General features: G+C 48.9%; 3 protein-coding genes across 4 annotated transcripts; all 3 read left to right on the top strand.

Moving 5' to 3' along the window:
• The first annotated feature begins 62 nt into the window (after positions 1-62).
• On the top strand, positions 63-3,028 carry qsox2 (quiescin Q6 sulfhydryl oxidase 2). Its single transcript, XM_068760948.1, has 10 exons — positions 63-132; positions 330-435; positions 597-687; positions 756-901; positions 982-1,128; positions 1,203-1,332; positions 1,454-1,576; positions 1,655-1,805; positions 1,905-2,093; positions 2,505-3,028. Exons 1-10 carry the CDS (start codon positions 63-65, stop codon positions 3,026-3,028), a joined length of 1,677 nt encoding a protein of 558 aa, XP_068617049.1.
• Positions 3,029-6,680: 3,652 nt separating this feature from the next.
• Positions 6,681-12,289, top strand: LOC137893195 (nucleus accumbens-associated protein 2-like). The gene is made up of 7 exons (XM_068738644.1): positions 6,681-7,115; positions 7,653-7,855; positions 8,402-8,661; positions 9,696-9,872; positions 9,944-10,049; positions 11,332-11,429; positions 11,661-12,289. The coding sequence occupies exons 1-7, from the start codon at positions 6,681-6,683 to the stop codon at positions 12,287-12,289; spliced, it is 1,908 nt and encodes a 635-aa protein (XP_068594745.1).
• Positions 12,290-17,158: 4,869 nt separating this feature from the next.
• Positions 17,159-21,290, top strand: LOC137893401 (bromodomain-containing protein 3-like). 2 transcript variants are annotated; one of them, XM_068738864.1, is made up of 12 exons: positions 17,159-17,250; positions 17,380-17,491; positions 17,575-17,712; positions 18,007-18,151; positions 18,369-18,467; positions 18,546-18,598; positions 18,947-19,342; positions 19,576-19,704; positions 19,778-19,984; positions 20,197-20,429; positions 20,535-20,833; positions 21,172-21,290. In XM_068738864.1, exons 1-12 carry the CDS (start codon positions 17,159-17,161, stop codon positions 21,288-21,290), a joined length of 2,022 nt encoding a protein of 673 aa, XP_068594965.1. The 2 variants fall into 2 exon arrangements, with proteins under 2 accessions (XP_068594965.1, XP_068594964.1); XM_068738863.1 differs by having other exon boundaries at positions 18,369-18,598.
• Positions 21,291-21,573: the final 283 nt, after the last annotated feature.

The raw sequence follows: 21,573 nt of genomic DNA, 5'->3' as shown, positions 1-21,573 counted from the left end.
TACACAGTTTGAGTACCGGGCGTGTACTCTACCAGTACTACATAGTATACTCAGTGCTTGACATGTACTTCCTTTCTATTCAGTATTTTCAGGCTCACAGTCCAGAGACGGACAGAGGGACGACCTACAGAGGTGAGACGCACTCGCCCTACCTGTCTCACCCTACCTGCCTCACCGTACCTGTCTCACCCTACCTGTCTCACCCTACCTGTTTCACCCTACCTGTCTCACCCTACCTGCCTCACCATACCTGTCTCACCCTACCTGTCTCACCCTACCTGCCTCACCGTACCTGTATCACCCTACCTGTCTCACCCTACCTGGCTTAGGTGCAGACAGAGAGATCCAATCAGTGAGACAGTTGATGATCAACATCCTGCAGAACCACACCAAGCTGGACTGGCCTAACGACTGTCCCCCCCTGGAACCATCCAGGTACCCGACCCAGAGGGAACCGGTTCCAGCTGGAATCTTGATCTTATTGATCAGCCGATCACAGTAGAACAGTTTAAAGTATTTCCCCCACAAACAGACCCAATAACCAAATGACTGACGGGGTCAGTTTGGCTTTAACCCGTCTGTCCCCCTGTCTGCAGCTCAGCGGAGCTCCTCCCTCTGATTGGCCGGAGGTCGGATCGCTACACGGCCATCGTCGTCGAGGAGCCGGACTCCTACGTTGGACGAGAGGTGAGACGGTAAAAAGACTAGCGGTGGGGCGGCCCGGCCCGCGGCGCTTCTAACGGGCTGTCCCTCAGGTGATTCTGGACCTGCTGCCGTACTCGGGCGTGGCGGTGAAGAGGGCGCTGAGCTCTGATCTCCCCCTGCTGGACGCCCTGAAGATAACAGCCTTCCCCTCCGTCTACCTGCTGCATCCCGACGCGACACACACACACCTGCGCGCGTGAGTTTAACAAACATTTCAGCTGCTAATGAAGCTAACTGTCGGCGGCGGCTAACCTCCTCCTCCTCCTCCTCCTTCAGTGAGAAGAAGCTGCGTTTCTTCTTCTCCTCCTTGCTGAGGACGCTGCCAGGAGTCCAGCGCAGGCTGGCGCCGGACAGTTCGAGCGCGGGACAGACGGGGGCGCTGCAGGACAAACGGAGCTCGGAGCCCTGGAGGGACTTCGACAGGTCAGAGACTCGTTTGGTCCGACTCGGTTCGGCTCGTGGACTCGGTGGATCATCGCCGGCGTGTCTCCGTGCAGGTCAAAGGTGTACGCAGCTGACCTGGAGTCAGCGCTCCACTACCTGCTGAGAGTGGAGCTGGCGTCCCATAATTCCCTGGAGGGGGAGGAGCTGAAGTTCTTCAAGGACTTGATCACTCTGATCTCAAAGGTAGCGATAGAATTAGCTCCGTGTTTCACTTCGTCTGTAAACACCAACCGGCCGGACGGTCCGCGTCGCCACCCTGCGGGGGGGGAGGGGCTTAAATCTGTCTGTCCCTCTACCTGTGCAGCTCTATCCAGGTGGAGGCTCTGTGGTGAAGCTCATGGAGACGCTCTCTGATTGGCTGCTCAGTCTTCCGCTGCAGCGAATCCCCTACCAGGCTGTCCTGGATCTGGTGGACAACAAGATGAGGGTGAGGCGCACGCACGCGCACACACACACACACACACACACACACACACACACGGCTGACTTCCTCTCTCCTGTCTAGATATCAGGTGTGTTCCTCGGGGCGGAGCTTCGCTGGGTTGGTTGCCAGGCCAGCAGGGCGGGGCTTCGAGGCTATCCATGTTCCCTCTGGACACTCTTCCACATCCTGACTGTCCAACATGATGCCACGCCCTCCGCACTGGAAAACACAGGTACACACACACACACACACACACACACACACACACACACCTGTTGTCGAGGTATACCTGTGTGTGTGGGTTCTGCCGGATTGACCGTGTTCCCTGCAGCTCTGGAGGGCGAGGTGGCGCCGGTGCTGCACGTCATGCGGCGCTACATCAGAACGTTCTTCGGCTGCGTGGAGTGCGGCCGACACTTTGAAGACGCAGCGGCCGGCAGCATGGAAGGAGTCCAGACCCGAGAGGACCAGATCCTGTGGCTGTGGAACCAGCACAACCGGGTCAACGCCAGACTGGCTGGTAAACACACACGCGCACGCACACGCACGCACACTCGTCTCCGATGACGGGGCCACAGCCAGGGCAAAGACGCCATTTGCTCCGCCCACAAACGTAGAAACGGTCTCGCGTCTTTGCTGCCCCGATCGCCGATCAATCAGTCTGTGAGTCGCGGCGTCTCTGAACCTGTGACGACGTCCCAGCGGGAAAGGGCATTGAGGGAAGCCCGCAGGTTTAGCAGAGCATCTGTAATAGCTTAGCCGTTAGCACGGGAACGGCCATTCGGTCAATGAGCGACGAAACCCAGCAGAGATCGGATCCTGGTCATGCTGCTAACAGGAAGCGCTAATAGCGTGTGCAGCTAACGCCTTCGCTAAGAGGGGGCGTGTCTCAGCCGCTGTCCTTAAACTCCGCCCGGTTCTCCTCCTGCAGGCACGCTGAGCGACGACCCCCTCTTCCCTAAAGCTCAGTGGCCGAGCCCCTCCCTCTGCTCCTCCTGCCACGAGGAGAAGAACGGCGTTCACGTCTGGAATCAGGAGGACGTCCTCCTCTTCCTCAGACGCCATTATGGATCCTCCAACCTGTCACCCGAATATTCCCTGACGGCTGCGCGGCTCGCCGCCCCTCCTCCTCCTCAACCTGGTCCCGGTCCAGTGCACACCAGAGGGCCTCAGGAGGAGCACCGAGGAGGAGGAGGAGGAGGAGGAGGAGGAGGGAGGAAGGAGCCAGAGGGAGCGGCCAAGAAGGAGCCCGGACCCGAACACCAGGCTCCAAAGAAGGAGGAGGGGGTGGAGGGAGGCGGGCTTTGGGTTCTGGGTCTGGGTTTCAACGGCGTGGACATGAGTCTGTGCTTGGTTCTGTACGTCTGCTCCTTCCTCTGCCTCATGCTCCTCTTCTTCTTCTTCAAATTCCGCTCCAGGAGGTGGAAATTGCGCCACTCCCGCCTCCACGTGTAACCAGAACCAAAATCCAGGTGGTCCGGACCAGACTGCTTTAACCTGATCCAGGCCCAGTTTGAAGTCTGGACCTGGACTGGGTCCACACAGCCTTAACCAACAGGAGCCTCGGCTGTGTCGGGTTCTGGTCCACGCCAGCCTTGTGGTCCCGCCCCATGTCGGCGTCTCTGGAACCTGGACTGGATTTGTTGTTTTTGAAGAATTTATGTAAAACGGACTAAATTCTATGAAGAGGAGTTTGTTCCACTTGCAGATCTGGACCAGGATCAGGACATGATGAGAAATCTGGAACCATGTAACCGGACTGGACCAGACCGGTTCTGCTATGTTCACATTGTGCGGAACACTGCTGATCGCCTGCTCACCTGTGCGATTTAGCCCCGCCTCCTTTACCTCCTACAGGAACACGGGTTCTGTGCGCCGGTTCTTAATGTTCTAGAGATGTTATTGAACGGTTCTCTGCAGAATAACAGTTGTTGGCGGATTTGGCGCCCCCTTGTGTTCCGTCTCTGTAATTCGAGTACGGCAGGGAATAAATTGGCTGTTTGTTGAATTTCTTCATTTTAATTAGCAGATTTTTTAAAATAAAATTAAGAGATTGGCTACAACAAAACTGAAAATATGATAAAAATGATAAAATCACAAATGGCGAAATACTGAAGTGGAGATAAAGAACTGTGAAAACTGAATAGTGTTTTCTCACTTTCAGTGGTCTAACCGGATTAAATTTCCGAATATTTATACACGTTATAATTTTATTCCATAACTTTCAAGACTTTTCTGGGAGCCGTCAATCCCAGATGAAAGTTTATTTTTTATGGTCTGATTGTTCATATCTTGTGTTTTGGAGAATATTTTGCACAAATACATTTACAAATTTACAGGGCACAATTTTAGATCAATTCTGAACATTTCAAAAGTGTGCATATTTTACAGCACAGATGATTTTATTGGATAAACACCAACAGGAAATGGGGCATTTTAATAGGAAGAGAACATTCTTGTCTGTAAATAATACTTTTATTACTGTCCAAATAAGTTATTGTAAACTAAACAATAGTTCAATATGAGCATTTTCACTGAATCTGTTCTTAATCTTAATTTCAGGTTACTACTTTTAATTGATATTTATTAACATTTGAATTTCTGCGGGCATTTTCTCTTTTTTTTTTTTTTATCATGTTCCATTCAAAATGTTTTTTTGCTCAAATGATCCTGGTATCAGTGATGTCAGCTGTTTTTATTTGTAATTATAAATCCATTTCCGGTAGAGACGTTTGTGGTTTGAGTTTTTTCCTGATTTGTCCTATGGTTCCTGAACACACCATTCCTCCATCCTGGACTGAGGATCATTTTTCAGCTCCTGCTTTGTTGTGCCTTTGTGATGAATATGTTAATGAGATGAGAATAATGAGAATAAATGATGTTGCTGCAGCTTTTACTGACTCCACGTTGACTGCGGGCGCAGACGAGTAATGCCGACTGAACGTCCTGCTCCAGATCCAAACCAGTTCCTTACGCGGGTGCTGCTGAAGGTGGCAGGTTGACCTTTGACCTGATCTCGGGGTGAGAGGGGGGCTCAAACTTTATGTATACAGGAAGAAGTTACAGACGGCCTGTCTGGCCTGCCAGAAACCATCGTCAACTTTATGTGATGATGAAGCTGACGCAGCAAAAATGAGCTGTGTGTGTGCGTGTGTGTGTGTGTGTGCGTGTGTGTGTGTGTGTGTGTGCGCGTGTGTGCGCGTGTGTGTGGGGCTTGGAACAGTCGCAGTATGCACACTATGTACTCGGCATGCCAACTCAGCCTCAGCACTGCAATGCAGCACGCACACACACACACACACACACACACACACAGACGTCTTCATCTCAGGGTGTGTGTTTAATATTCAACCTTGATGTGTGTTCCTCCATGCAGCCGATGAACAGAGTGAAGCTCGCTCGCCCTCTCTCTCTCTCTCTCTCTACAGTCTGGATCTATGTATCTTTCCATCTCTCTCTCTCTCTCTCTCCCTCTCTCATCCTCTGCAGGGCAGTTAGCCGCATTAGCTCTCTCGCTGTCCTCAGATGACTCCTCCTCTTCCTCCCTCCTCCTCCTCCTCCTCCTCGGCTGTCTGCTGTGTCTCTGCCTCCCCGCCTCCTCCCCCCTCATGTGACACGCCAGACGATGCGTTGACTGAGCGGAGGAGAAGAAGGAGAGAACCTCTCCCCGTCACTCGGCCGTCCTGCTGCTGCTGGAGGAGACGCGAGGAGGAAGAGGGACACATAGGAGGTGAGGAGCTGTCTGTCTGCCTGTCTGTCTGCCTGTCTGTCTCTCATCTGTCTGTCTGCTGCAGCTATACTGTAAACAACAACATTAAACTGAACTCAGCTGGACTGTACTGGTCTTTGCTGGTCTCTGCTGGACTGGACTCTGCTGGACTGGACTCTAGTGGACTCTGTTGTCTCCTCTGGACTAGATTGTGTGAGACCAGGTTCTGTTGGACTCTCAAAGACTGAATTAGACTGGACCGTCCCACGGTGGAGTGGTCTCTGCTGTACCCGAGTTCTGGTCGGGTCAGTTTGAACAGCATCACAGATGGTCGGATGATGATGATGATGATGATGATGATGATGATGATGATGATGGTTCTGGTGTCTGTCTGTTCTAGTCTTGAGATGGAAGTGGAAGTTCAAACAACATGACAAAGTTTTAAAGTCTATGATGTCATCCTCACAGCTTACTGGATACATGAGATCATATTATGATGTAGAAGACTAAACTGTTTATTGGTAATCACACCTGATCGATTGTTCAATGTCATGTAACAATGTAACAAACAACTTCTACAGACCCAATCAATAATCCTACTGTATTAATCAGTACTTTCAGCAATAGTATTGATCACATTTTTATAGTCTTGTTTAATTTTTTGTTCTTTTAGAACGAGCTCGCTGACTAAAAGATAAACTGTTGGGTTTACTACCCGGTAGAGGACGGTGTCATCGGCATAGCGATGACAGAAGCCAGCCCCGTTCAGGCTGGTCCGCCTTTATTCAAATGTTCTGTTTGAAATCAATGAAGTTGTTGTGGTTTGTCAGTTTCTTCCATCTCTGTGACAGATGGGAGGGGGGGGGGGGTTAACTATGTTGAAGCACAGAATTAATTTAAAAGATCTACTAGTGATGATATATGAGGTTGAGTAGTTATAATCTCTAATGTTAATCAGAAATAAGAGAGAAGAGAAGCTGAGAAACTGTTCCCTCAGTTTGTTCTGCAGGAGAACGTGTGAAAATGTCGTCTATGATCCACCCCCCCCTCCCTTGTCTCCTTCCTTTCCTCTCGCTTTCCTTTTCTCCGCTCCTCCCTCTCTCCCCTCCCTCTCTTCCTCCTCCTCTCCTCCCCTTGTAGGTGTCTCCCTGTCCTGGTCTGCCCTCCATCCTGATGATCTACAGCCTCCTAACACCTGCCGCTCTCTGAATCGACTGCATTCTCCTGAACACCTCCTCTTACCCTTCTCCATCCCAGCCCTGACCTTCCCGCTTCCTCCCAATCAACATGGATCGTAAACACTTTGAAGGAGACACTTGCAGGATCCCTGACACCTAAACACTCTTAACTCCTTACCTGTCCCTGATCTTGTCCTGGTCTTGTCCGACGCCGTCCACCATGTCAGAAGGGCTGCTCCAGGTGGAGATCCCTGACTTCGGCAGCAGTGTGCTGGGCAGCCTGAATGAGCAGCGGCTGCTAGGTCACTACTGCGACGTCTCGATCCTGGTGCAGGGTCAGGCCTTCAAGGCCCACCGGGCCGTCCTCGCTGCCTCCTCGCTGTACTTCAGAGACCTGTTCAGCACCGGGGCCGACTCCTCTTCATCCTCTTCCTCTTTGTCGGTTTTCGAGCTGCCATCCTCGGTGACGCCCACATGTTTTCAACAAATTCTGTCTTTCTGCTACACGGGACGCCTCAGCATGGCCGCCAGCGAGCAGCTGGTGCTCATGTACACCGCCGGCTACCTGCAGATCCAGAACATCGTGGAGCGAGGGATGGAACTGATGATAATGAAGGCGTCCTCCTCCTCATCACCTCTTTGCTGCGACTCACAGGTGGGTTGTCCATGTCCACAAGGCTGTTTACTGTTACCTACTCCTGCTCAGGACTTTTCTGGGCTCTGTTGGTCTTTACTGGTTCCTATCTGACTCAACTGGTCTGAACCACACTGTGAAGGACGATACTGAATGGTACTGGTCTCTGCTATATTTTACTGGTCTCTGTTAGACTGATATGGTCTTTAATAGACTTTATTGATTCTTTTCTCTACTGGACTCATCTGTAAGGACAGACTTGTTTCTAATTGTCGCTATCAGACTTAACTGAGGTCCGTCTTACTGTATTGGCCTGTACCAGACTGTACTAAGTTGAACTGGGGTGGTCTTTACCAGACTCAACTAGTCCTTGCCAGACTCTATTAGACTCTCCTGCTCTCTAACTGAGATGGCTGGTTTCTACTGGACTTCTGACTGGACTCAAACAGAAGTGAGCGGCCTCCACCAGTCTCAACTGGTTTCTAACGGAAGTGAAATCAGCCATCTTCTGTATGTTGGTGTCTCATTTAAACATATTGTGTTTGTCTACTTTTGTAGACAACCTCATCAGAGGAACTTGGGACCTTCGAGACTCAGACTGTCCAACAGCAGCACATCGCCCCCCAGCTGCAGGAGGACCACCCGGTCCAGCTATCCATGACCCCAGAGGAGCTGCTGCTGGCCGTCAGCAGGATCAAACAGGAGCGAGCTGACACTCCTGCTGAAGAGAAAAATGGAGGAGGGTCAGCAGAGGAGACGAGGTGATTACAAATGGGAATTAATTTTGTGTGTGGGGCATAAGGGTTGTTTTAAATAGCAGTCAGTAACACACCAGTTGTGACTAGTTTGTTCAAAGAGTAATGCTTTACTTTGTTTTTCAGGGCTCAAATAATCAAACATGCACCTCAATCTGGATCTGCCTCGAAATTTAACCATCCATTCATCTTCTTCTTTTCTGGGGTCGAGTCCCAGTGTCAAAACCACATTCCAAACATTCCTTTTTTTTCAGTACTTTTCAGCTCATCCTGGGGGATCCTGTTGTGTTCCCAGTGTGTTTGAGCTGGGTAATCTTCCCAGTGAGTTCTTGGTCTGTCCCAGGTCTCTTCCCAGTAGCCCAGAAAAACACCTAAGGGAACTACCCTAATCCCAATCCTTCAGACATCATCAGAAAAACAATTACTGTTTAATGCCAACAGGAAACACTACAAATCTAGAGTCAGGAGTGAGGAATCTTTTAAGCAAGCATTCCCGCCTACTGGTTGACCCGTGTCTCTTCCCAGTCTGACGTGTCCTCATTCTGTACTCAGAGTGGAAATTGTCGGGGAACTCCAGTCTTCGAGGAGCAGTGCTCTGTGTTACCTGGGTCCAGGTGGAGGCTTGATTCCAGGGCTGCAGTCCTACCTGTTGGCAGGCGGGGGGCGTTCTAGTCCGGGAGGCTCCAGTCTTCTTACAGACTCACCTCCTTCTCACCCTCCCACCGAGGAGGAGCTAGATGAAGATTACTATGGGTCCACAGTCCACCCTGGAATCTACCAACACATCTATGGACATACTGGAAATGCCTACAGTAAGTTCCATGGTGGAATCAATTTATGAGTTCATTAACTCCTAGGAGAAGAGGAAAACTGGTGAGGAAGTTTATGGAAGTAGTGAGGGATGACATGCAGGTGATTGGCGTGCGCAAGTAGGATACAGGAGCTAGAGTGTATTGGTTGAAGATAATCCACTATGGCAACACCATTTGGACTTGTCGATATGACAACAACATTTTAGGAAGGCTATAAAAGAAATGTTTGACACCAGATTCCATGAGCTTTATTTTTTCAAAAACATCGATACCATCATCATGTAAATTGGCTAAAATCAATTCACCTCAGAACTGGGAAGTAATACTGTATGTCCTTGCTTGAGATCATCAGATGTAGTGTTTAAAAGGGTAGTAAGGGAAAATGATTCCAAATGTCAAATGCATTGATGAGTCAGGACAGAGTGTGTCAGCCATTGTTAAGCAAATGTGCAACATCATTACTGTTCAACACGGTCCAAAATACACAATGCTGTTGTTCACCAATTCTGAAGCAGAAAGCAATCGTGTGCAGGTGTGTGGTTTTATTGCGGAGATGTTTCAAAGGTATTTTCTCCAATCCATGTGCACAAAGGTCATTTTCACATTACTGTGGTATTAACATGGGCTTTTTGAAAGACAAAGAAAAAAAGACCAGAACAGGGTCTATATTTTATATGTCCCACTTGGCGGGCTAACCAAACCTTAGCTTACTTTCGGTTAGCTGGACTGTCCAAGCTTGCCTCAGATTATCCTAGTATTTGTTGGCATAAATTACACAGTTGTTTATAATTTAGCATAGTTTACCAGATTGTAGGTAAGGGAGTGACACACAAAGAATTTTGAGAGTTAAAGTTAAAGGTAACGAGCTAGCTGAAAGGCAGAGTCGCTGCAGTTGTCTGATGCTTGCTCTCCCAATTTGCAAACGTAAAGCCAGACAAGCAAGACCAATCCTGGACCAGCTAGGCTAGTACCAGGTCTAGTACTGACTAGTCAATGTTCAGCACCTCACAGTTGTACTGATTGGTTTGTTCCAGTACAAGAGAAGATTGATCTGCTCTCCATTCCGCTGGCTAATGAGCGCCGGCCCTGCGTGTTGGTTGGTCGAGACAACATGGCCCTTCCTGCCAGTTTGATCAGTCAGATCGGGTATCGCTGCCATCCATCGCTTTACACCGAAGGAGACCCTGGAGAGAAGGTGGAGCTGGTGGCAGGTAGGAACACCCGTCCGGCTGTGGTGGCTTCTGAGCACGATGCACATATTATGACGTGTGGGTGTGTGCAGGTTCAGGTGTTTTCATGACACGTGGTCAGCTGATGAACTGTCACCTGTGTGCCGGAGTAAAACACAAGGTGCTGCTCAGGAGACTGTTGGCAACGTTCTTCGACCGGTGAGCTAAAAAAACAACATTTTTAAAGCACGTTTTCATCTCAGTGATTCGTCCTCGTTTGACTAGCTTAGCATTGAGGCTCTCTTCAAATGAACAAGCCTAAAGCTGACTAGCTAGTCTGGTGAAGTCTGAGGATCTCCAGAGAGGTCACCAGCTGTCATGGATTTATAGTTTCGCTGTGCTTTTCTTAAACTCAGACAAAGAAAGAACAAAGGTTAAGGAGGTTGCAATTAGCCGTCCTCGTTTTACTGACACCCTGTCCAGGATGCCATTTTGTGACGGTAATCTAGAGAGCTGTGAGTTCTCGGGAAACAAATGAGGACTTCAGCAGAAGTATTTATTGCCGTTTGCTTCACAAAGGAGTCTTTCGGCTGACCAGTGGAAAACAGCCGAACAGGCGCTGCACCATGGCGCTGTACCGTGGCGCTGTACCAGGCCCGAGATCTCACATTGGGAATAAAATCATATGTTTTACAGTTAAACATCGATCCATACGGTACATGGATCACATTGTTCCCTCTCTGCTCACATGATGTGTATCTAACATGGAGTCTCTAGCAGCGTATAGCATGTACACCGCTAGCTTCATCAGCGCCAATACACTGAATGCAAATCCCTCTCATGAAGGAAAAGTACTTCACGCCTAGCAGTAAGCTAGCCATATTTTACTGTACAGCTTGGACGTTATTAGCTTGGCAGCTGCTACAACTGATTATTGATTGCACTTTAAGTTAAATATTGCAAATGTTAGTTTTGTTTTTGGACGACTTTAGGTCATCCTGCAAACACAGCTAGTCTAAAAGCATAACAAATATCACTGGAGATTCCAGGACACAGCAGGTAAATGTTGTGGATACTCGTGCAGATCAGTAGAACCAAACCTCTGCTGCTTACCTGGGCAGGTAAGAGCTCAAGTTAACCACATATAGAGAGTAAACCCTTCTTTCGGTTAATGTGACTTCTTCTCATTTCTGAGGACGTGTGCATAGAGACTCTGAATGAGCTCTGAGTGGTGGAATCACACCTGTCCTCAGAGCTGTGCAGGTGCGATCACACCTGCACAGGATGGATGTTAACACCAGGTGTGAGCGGAATATTCAACAACACTCCACTCAACTGACGCCCCCACACAGAGTGTGATGTCATCAACGTGATCGGACATAAAATATTCTGGAACATTCTGACACTGGGCTCATCCAGCTGCAGCACTGCCTCTCTTTCCCAGACAAGAGGCAACCTAAACACTGTATAGATGCTGATTGGGTTGTTATGGTTTCCATAGAAACACTCTGGCCAATAGCTGTGGGACAGGAATCCGCTCATCCACCAATGATCCGAGCCGGAAGCCTCTGGACAACCGAGTGTTAAACACTGTCAAACGTAAGACACACACACACACGCAGTGTGACTCATGCCTTTGTGTCTTTTCTTTGTATTTTGGAAATAGCGCGACATTTTACTCTCCATTATTCTCCTTCTCTACATCGTCTTGCTCCTCTTCTTCCTTTTATTCTTACTCTTTTTTCCCTTCTCTAACCTGATGCTTGTTTATCCTCCTTAACCTTCTCTTCCATGCCCTTCCTCCTCCTCCTCCTCTCTCCTCCTCCTCAGTCTATTGTCAGAACTTTGCTCCTAACTTTAAGGAGAGTGAGATGAACGTCATCGCAGCTGACATGTGCACCAACGCCCGCAGGGTTCGTAAACGCTGGCTCCCCAAAATCCAGTCTCTCCTCCCTGACAGTCTCCCGGCCTCCTCCCATCCCCGCAAAGGCAAGAGGGGTGGAGGAGGATCGGGAGGAGGAGGAGGTCAGGGAGGAGAAGCGCCAGTGCAGCCTAACAGCAGCCCCTTCGAGTTGGACCTGCGACAGATCAGTGCATCCTACCTCAGCGTGGAGGCGCCACCGCGCGCAGAGCGCCGTGAGCGTGAGGCGGCGGGGGAACGAGAGAGGGAGAAGGAGACGTCGGCCACCCTCCTGCCTCACCTGCAGTTTGCTGGATCTCATGGGGGAGGACGAGGGGGAGACAACAAGGTCCAGGCGGAGGAGGAGGCTATGGAAAGTGAAGCCGATGGAGGAGTCAGGCTACAGACTGAGCAACCCCCGGACCACTCCCTGTCCCTGTCCTCCGCCTCCTCTTCCTCCTCCTCCTCACACCCTTCTCCCCAGCCTGCGGAGCACGCCCCTCCTCACATATCTGACGCAGATGAGACAGGGGCGGAGCCTCTGGAAGACAGCCAATAAGCTTATTATCGCATCAGCCTACCTGTATGTAAATAACACAATAGCTACCTGTCCGTCTACCCCCCCCCCCCCCACCTCAACCTGTCCACCTGCCTACCTCTTTACCCCAAGTTTGTCTACCTTCCCGTCTACCTGTTTGTCTGTCTGTGTGTTTCTCTACTTGCCTCTGCTGCATGTTAACAGCCTCCTGCAGTCCGGCACACAGGCCTATAGCAACAGGACTGACGACGACAATGATGAAGATGATGATGATGATGATGATGACAATAAAGCTTCTTGATAACCAGACTGTTTTCTGTTTGAACTGAACTTCAAATGAAAAGAGCAAAAACAGATTTGCATTCCCAGAGAGGTCTCAGAGGACGTTCGTGTCCAGCTCTAATCTCGGCGTCCTATTATTTGATGTGAGTCACGTGTGATCTGGTGAGAGGAAGGACAAGAAGGAGGAGAATTCAAATCGCAAAAACAGAAAAAAACGCAAATCACGGCAGCGTGTCATCGTCCACGTCGGAGTGGCGCTTTCATGGGGTGTGTTCATTTGTATGAGTTCAATTTAGCATGTTAATGATTCATAGATCAGAGTTAATTATCATTAATCACCACCTGGAGCTTTGATTTTTAACCAGCATCACTGGCCTCCCTGAGGGACAGGTGTGCGGTCCTCTGCCTCCACCGTCTCCCCGTCCTCTGTCCCATCGACAACATTTGACTGCACGAGAGCAAAGTCAGCCGTATTTAACGGAGGAGGAGGAGGGCTGCTGCACATCCTTGTGTTTTTCATAGGTCTAGTGATGAAGGCTGAAGTCTGCAGATCCATCAGAAAAATTATCATTCTGATTAACAGCTGATGGGATGCAGGAAATTACATCATTAATGAGGAATACATTGATATCAATTTTACTGATCCACCAGCAGTAGTAACCATCAGTCCATGTCAAACGTCTCTCTAAATTTACCCACAATGCACAGCAGCTTAACATCATTAATGATTTAATGTGTAACCAGCCGAGTGCTTTGTGAGGCCATTGCTTTTTAAAGTGATTTAAGAAATTATTTCAATCCTTACACAAACAGAGTAGCAGAAATACATGTGTACAATTACGTAATTACTGTACTTTTACTTTTATAAAGTTTTATATTGATTAACTCCCAATTTATTTTAGGTGTTATTGTCAATTTAGCTTTTAATCCAATTCATTCTTCTTGCTGTTTGGATATTTTTCAAACGTTTACCGATATACGGAAATCTGAACGTGTCAACGTCACTAAGCTAATCAAAGCAGCCTGTGCAATGCGTCAGCCAATCACTGCACTTCAACTCACTCACGGGCCAATCACTGCAGTTCATCTCGCTTACGGGCCAATCACTGCGCTCCACAAACCTCAACATCGAATCATATCCCCGCAGAGAACTGACAGGCAATGATCGCGCCCCAGCCACCCGTCCAGCCAATCCGATCGGTCTATGCTGCTTCTCGCCATTGCGCATGCGCACTCGGTAGACAGCTGATAACTCATCTATTATGCTACTTCGCTAAATAAAAATCTTCCCGAAAACCGACCGGAGCCCGCCGCTGGACGCACCGGAGGACGGAAACACAAAGTAAACACGTCCCTCTGACTGGTAGCGCTGGGATTAGCGGGTAAACTGGCGGTGGGTTTACCCGGAGTGTTCAGAATGTGTCGGAGCCTGGCTGGCCGCTCGGCGCCTTCAGACAAAGCTCAGCTAACAGGCTAATCATCATTAGCTAGCCAAACACCGAGCGGTAACATCTGCAAGAGGAGGCTTTCTAACCGGAATTTTCCGGTAGCGTTTCGTCTCTTGGGAGAAAAGATGTCAAAACACCCCCCGACTGTCACGCGCCGAAAGAAGAACTGCTTTAAATAGCATTCATAGCATTCTACGCCTTCGCTAGGTAGCCTAGCTCGCTTAGCTGGCTAATATTTTTGCCTTGGCTTGCCCGCCATCTTTTAAAAGCAAGATAAATGAGATTTTTCATTAGCCTGCGAAACTCCCACACCTGAGAAGCCAGGTGAGTTAGCGCTTGATTTTAGCCGTGCCGTAGCGGGTTAGCGTGTACGACGGCGGATGGTATTGTTGTCGGTGATATTTGTGGTGTTCGTCGGGTCGCAGCGGTGTCTGATAGCCGTTAGCTTGCTCATTAGCCGCTTAACCCCCAGGAGCGTGCAGAACGAGCAGCGGCTAACATCTGTTGATCCGTGATCCGGGCCGCGGGGAAGCTTTACGCGTTGTTTTCGGTCTTCTGGTAATGGATTACGCACAGAACCGGAATCGTGCACTTTTGCACGCGGTCTGGGGTCCTGAGAGTCGCAGCAGTCTCTAACAGGACAGGTGTGCGCGGAGTTTCTAGTGACTCTGAGACACGTTGCGTTTGATTGAAGCCTACCTGCAGAGAGTAATGGTGTGATTTGAATATATTTAACCTTTTTAACATTTGCCATCTTGTGTATATTCGGCCTTTTAAAAATCATATTGATGACAAGAGAATGTTGAACTGAGACTGACCAATATCAACTATTTTGACAAGTTTTATTTTTATTTCAAATATTGAATTTCTGAGTTGCATTACGTTTTTTAGATTTTAGGCTGATGGGGGAGTTACTTTCACCGTCAAATAATTTTCCCTTTATTTTTATTGTTAATGTATAATCTATGAAATATTAGGAAGTTCTAACATTTCCATGAGACTATAACATATTATAATTGTTCATCATTTCCATTGAGAAACAAAAATCAACCTCGGAACTGGACGATTGATCAGAATCTGCTAATTGTTAAATTGTCTCCTCCAAATGGTCAACAATTGTTAATGAATATAAATATGAGTTTGAATGAATGAAAGTGGCACAATTATTTTTTACCTTCCCTCTCTCAGATATGAAGATGAATTATTCTTCTGTTTATTTATTCTTTTACACCTTACACACACTTTCAATACTTTGAACATTTCCATTAGTTGAATGTAGGAAGCTCTCTGTCTGACCATAGAATAAATAATTGTAAACCGTTAGGGTCTATAGTGATATCTCTCTTTATTGATTGGAAGCGACACGATTTAAAACCTACAGGTTTTAATTTAAAGTGAAACCTCGGTCACGCTTCACGTCTGAAACAAAAGCTGGAAACTAACTGCACGTATTAGTTGTGATGCCTTTTATCTGCGCTTTTATCGTTTGTATTTTTCTGTTTACAGGCTAAACTTGAAATTCTGTGAATGGGACCTGTCTCACAGGATGTCTTTTAGTGCCTCATCACATTTAATTCCGTTAATTGGGCGGCGTAGGAGGTTACCCGTGTCCATGTGTGACGGGGTGCGGTCTGTCCACGTTTCTCACACAGAACACATTTTGAGGTTTTTCTGTTTGCTTACATTCAAGATTAGTTTCCACCGGCAGAGACACAAATCTCTGATTCATGAATCTTCATTAATGTTCTATATCAGCATCGTACTAACAGCTGATTGGTCCTGATTGGATGGTCAGGGGCTCCTGGACCTCACGCTGGAGCCACATTTGTTTGCGCAACACAGACAGACAATCAAAATGAATATCAGAATAAATCTGTCAAAAGGAAACGAAGCATAGAACATAAAACGTATCCGAAAAGGAGTGAGAGGTACAACTTATATACTCCCAGCCCTCTGATACTGTAATTGATAAAATGTACACAAGTATACAAATATGCAACCACACTATTAATTACAATATGAATAAATACACTATATACTGTAGTAATACCTAATACTAATATGTTGTATGTAGTATTATACTATATATTAATAACATAAATATCAGCAGTAGTAGATATTATTACTTTTTACCACATAGTATATAACTACTACATTATGGAGACTATTGTCCGTTTCCAACCTCACTGTATTTTGTGAATATCATACTTTCGTACATTGTTTTAAATTGATTAATGCTTGGACGTTGCTTCTGCTCCTCACCCACACCGTTCCGCCATTGATATAGAAAAACATTTCATTGTGGCATTTCTGTAGAGCGTTTTAAAATGAAATTCCCCCCCTCAAAGTATTGCCCCCCCTTCACGGTCATGAAACAAGTTTTGAATATTTACTGGTGGGTGATGCTTCTTGGCCTTGTACGTTATTATTACTGTTTGATATGAAACTATGTCGGCGAGTTTAAATAAACATTAAACATTCTGTAGATATTTTCTTCTTCTCTGCTTTTTATACCTCCTATTTCTGGGTTTCACGTATAAATTATGTTTCACCTTTGTAAAGTTAATATAAGGAGCAACAGACCTGCCTTCGCTTTTTTTTAAAACGAAGATAATTTATCTGTTTTTTCTTGGCCCATTGGAGGAAGTCACTTTGGACGTTACAGGATGACATTTCAAAAAAAAAATAACAAATCTCATTGGCTTATTGAAAACTAGGAGGGCAGGAGGTGGACGTTCCTCCACCCGACGGCCACCTCGAAAATCTGCACTGACAGAGGGAATCATGACAATCTGAATAAAATAAAATGAGGACTTTGATAGGCAGAGGGTCAACGCTGATTTAAAAGCGAAATGAAATCACACCGACCGGTTAGAGATCTCGTAGCAGAGAAAGCTAACGATGCTAATGCCATGTCTCCGCTCCCCTCAGGTTGTGCGATGGGACTTTGTCTTCTCTGGGGAAACATCGAGCTGAAGAATCAACGACAGCTACGCGTGAACTGAACGCGTTAGCGCACATCTGTGTGCCCCCCCCCCCCCCTCACCCCCCCTGCACACACACACAGACACTCACCCTCAGACTACAGAGGGAATTTTTTTTCACCTTCGAGTTGGACGCTGCCGTCCCACGGTGCATTGCCGTGTCAGCGTCGTCCACCATGTCGGACGCCCCTGAGGCTGTGCCCCCCAGCCCCCCTTCCGTCACCAATCCAGTCCCACCCGAGGTCACCAATCCAACTAAACCTGGCAGGTAAGGCCCGCCTCCGCACACCTGACATCACTTTTGCATTCGCCGGCTTCCTTTGCGGGTGGAGAGCGGTTGGCCGGTCCGGTTGGCGTCCTGGTCCCGTCCCTGATGCGTTTGGTCTGTCTTCATCAGAAAGACCAACCAGCTGCAGTACATGCAGAACGTGGTGGTGAAGACGCTGTGGAAGCATCAGTTCGCCTGGCCGTTCTACCAACCCGTGGACGCCATCAAACTCTGCCTGGCGGTAAGTCTCTGCTGGAGGGGCGGTCTCGTTGCTGGCTGCGTTCAGTCTCGATGCTGAGCTAACGAAGGCACGTCCGCTTTCAGGACTACCACAAAGTGATCAAGAGCCCGATGGACATGGGGACCATCAAGAAACGGCTGGAGAACAATTATTACTGGAGCGCCAGCGAAGCCATGCAGGACTTCAACACCATGTTCACCAACTGTTACATCTACAACAAGGTACAAGCGCAACGTGCTGCTGGTCAAAGCGCATGTAAACGCCAATTATGCTAACATGTATGCTAACGGTAAATCAGAGCGGTGTACGTTGTCACTGCGGAGCACGAAATGCAGACAAGGTAAAAAAGAAAGAAAGAAAAAAAAAAAGTAAATCAGAGCGGAATAGAATAGTAATAAAGGAATAGTACTCCCACTTTTACCTTGATGCTATCAGTTTGGTGTTGAGATATGCAGTATTGGGTACGCGCAGCGCTCGGCGTGAGTCCGTGTGGTGATTGGCTCTTTGCCTTCCAGCCCACAGACGACATCGTCCTGATGGCTCAGGCTCTAGAGAAGATCTTCCTCCAGAAAGTCGCTCAGATGCCTCAAGAGGAAGTCGCCCTGCTGCCCCCCGCCCCCAAAGGAAAGAACAAGAGCAAGCAGGCCGCCGCCACCACAGGTAGGCTACTGTGGTGCTGATACTACTGCTCCCACAGGTACTGCCTTACAGTGTCCAGAATGTCCACAGTGGCAGGTGGACGTGACGTTTCCAACCTCTGCAGTGCTTTTCTTTTTTTTGTGTTTTAAGACGTGTGATTGGCTGAATCCTTGACCAGCTCGTTCTTGTCGAGACGATAAACATTCTGGTATTGACGGAACTCTCTGTTCTCTTTCAGTGAGTCAGCAGGCGGAGTCCTCGGCCTCGTCTCCTCCCTCGTACCCGTCGCCCTCACCCTCTCAGACGCCCGTCATCTCGCCCACGCCCACGCCCACCCCCACCCCCACCCCCACGCCCACGCCCACGCCCACGCCCACGCCCACGCCCACACCTGTCCAGGCAACTCCCCCGGTCTCTGCCCCGCAGCCCCCGGCAACCATGATGCCGTCTGCTCAGCCTGTTGTCAAGGTAACAGATGAGTGTGTTGTCTACACTAGGGTCGATCCGTATCTCGATACGCTTGTCACGATCCGATTCATCCGAGATGCGTCTGATACGATTCGATTTCGACGGTTACCACGACGCGTCTGGATTCAGCGTGGCTTGCTCAAGATTATGTGATTCAGTTGGTTTCGGTTTTTTAGGTTTATATGTACTCTACACTCATTTCTATCTTCTTTTTAATAGTTAAAAACGTTGCCGGCCCCTGCCTTTAATGGGTCGATCCGTCGCTACGCTAACGTGCATCGATACAAACCCCTCGTCTGCACACGTCTGCCTGCGCCCGTTTCTCATTCCTGTCTCTTCCTCTAACAGAAGAAAGGCGTGAAGAGGAAAGCCGACACCACCACGCCCACCACGTCGGCCATCTCCGCCGGTCGCGCCGACTCCCCCTCCGCTCAGGACGCCAAACCCGCCAAGCTCGGCTCGTCTCGCCGCGAGGCCGCCGCTCGCCCCGCCAAGACCCGCAGGGAGACCGGCGAGGAGGTGGTGGCGGGCGAGGTGGGGGCCGGTGGAGGTGGAGCCGGCGGGAGGAAGGCCGGTAAGCTGGGCGAGCAGATGAAGCACTGCGACGCCATCCTCAAGGAGATGCTGTCGAAGAAGCACGCGGCCTACGCCTGGCCCTTCTACAAGCCGGTGGACGCCGAGGCGCTGGAGCTGCACGACTACCATGACATCATCAAGCACCCCATGGACCTCAGCAGCGTTCGGGTAAGACGCGCATGACATCATCACAGCTCGCCACGGTGTCACAGCTTAGCATGAAAGTCGGCCTGCGGAGCCACACGGATTCCTTTCGTTGGCTAACGTGGCTAGCTAGTGGAAAATGATTGAATGTGGATGAGTTTAAAATATTGTGACATTATTGCCTGTTGGTCAAATAGCAACCGTTAGCATTGATGCTACATTTCCCGTCTCTTTTCTCCCCCCCCCCCTCCAAACAGAAAAAGATGGATAAAGGAGAGTACAACGATCCTCAAAGTTTTGCGACCGACGTCAGATTAATGTTCTCCAACTGCTATAAGTACAACCCTCCAGACCACGAGGTGGTGGCCATGGCCCGCAAGCTGCAGGTACGACCGCGCCGGAGCGCCGCCCGCGGCTGCTCGGGACCCGGGACCTCGTTGATCGCTCTTGTTTCCTCAGGACGTGTTCGAGATGCGTTTTGCTAAGATCCCAGATGAAGGCCTGGAGGCGTCGGTCCCGTCCACGACGCCACTGGTCAGCAAAAGCACCGCCTCCTCCGACAGCAGTAACAACTCCTCCTCCGACGAATCGTCCGACTCAGAGGAGGAGCGAGCGACGAGACTGGCTGAGCTACAGGAGCAGGTTGGTGCTGCCGACCAATCACAGGTCAAGAACATCCTCATTTTCCTTCTTTTTTTTAAAATGTCATTGTAGATTGAATGAAATTTGCTTGATTTTATATTTTATGTAAAAAAAATATTAATCATACATAATGTGATGTGATTTTAGATTTCCATGTGTAGAATTATTAATGGGTTTAAGGTGTTCCCAAGTATTGACCCGCGGTGTAGGTATTGATAATCAGTGTATTCTACCAGTTGAAGGCGGTGCACGAGCAGCTGGCCGTCCTGTCCCAAGCCCCAGTCAGCAAGCCAAAGAAGAAGAAAGAGAAGAAAGACAAGGAAAAGAAGAAAGAGAAGGAGAAAGACAAAGGGAATAAAGGCAAGTTGGAGGAAGAGAAGAAGCCCAAAGCTGCTGCTCAGCAGCCGAAACCAGCCAATCAGAAGAAAGCTCCTGCCAGGAAAGCCAACAGCACGGTGACCGCCACGAGGTGCGATTCAACCGCTTCTTTTACTTTGAAGTTCTGAGACGAGACGCGGTGGAATCGATAGCCGATCGGTCCGAATGAACGTTTGACTGATCCGTCTGTTACCAGGCAACCCAAGAAAGGCGGCAAGGCCTCCGTCGCCGGTTCTGCCAATGGAGAGGACGGCGAGGAGTCCTCCTTGCCCATGTCTTATGACGAGAAGCGGCAGCTGAGTCTGGATATAAACCGGCTGCCGGGGGAGAAACTGGGCCGCGTGGTCCACATCATCCAGTCCAGGGAGCCGTCGCTGAGGGACTCGAACCCCGACGAGATCGAGATCGACTTCGAGACGCTCAAACCTTCCACGCTCAGAGAGCTGGAGCGCTACGTCAAATCCTGCCTGCAGAAGAAGCAGAGGAAGCTACTGCGTAAGTGTGCTGTACTAGTACTACCGCTGTGTACTTCGCAGGTACAGTACCAGACCGTCCCCGAATATGGTAGAGCGTCTCGTCGTCATGGCGACGGCTTTATGGTTTCTGAGCCAACGGTGGGGTGAATGAAGTTCTCTCACAGTAAAGGCTTTCGTATTTTGTTTCTCAGAACAACATATTTATTTACACGAGTTTTATATCGCTTTTTACCAGCCTGTCTCTGATTGGACGAATTCTGAGAGACAGCTGGTTAAATAAATACAATAAAATGAGACCCGGGAACATTTACTGGGTTGCAGCCAACGATTCTGATTGGTCTGTCTCTCCCTCTCCAGAGAAAGCAGCAGGAGGCGGGGCCACAGGAGGCGGTGCTAGTCGCTTGAGTGGCAGCTCCTCTTCCTCCTCTGATGACAGCTCCTCAACAGGAACATCTTCCTCCTCTGACACAGACTGAGCACACACACACGCCGCACACACACACACATGTTACTGAACACACACACAGAGGTTTATCCATGCAACACACACACACACACACACACACACAATCCGATACAGATGAACACGGATGTGTAACCTTCATCATGAACAAACACAACACAGCGAAAGACAGAGATACACACTCTGAACTTCTTACCACACACACACACACACACACAGACAGACACACACGCGCGCCCAGACGTGGAGACTGTATGTAAATAGAGCTGACATGTTTTTAGCTTAGTGTCGTCTTT

The sequence above is a fragment of the Brachionichthys hirsutus genome, chromosome 4 (assembly GCF_040956055.1).
Source record: "Brachionichthys hirsutus isolate HB-005 chromosome 4, CSIRO-AGI_Bhir_v1, whole genome shotgun sequence".
Classification (NCBI taxonomy): Eukaryota; Metazoa; Chordata; class Actinopteri; order Lophiiformes; family Brachionichthyidae; genus Brachionichthys; species Brachionichthys hirsutus.
This window is presented reverse-complemented; position numbering and strand designations above follow the sequence as displayed.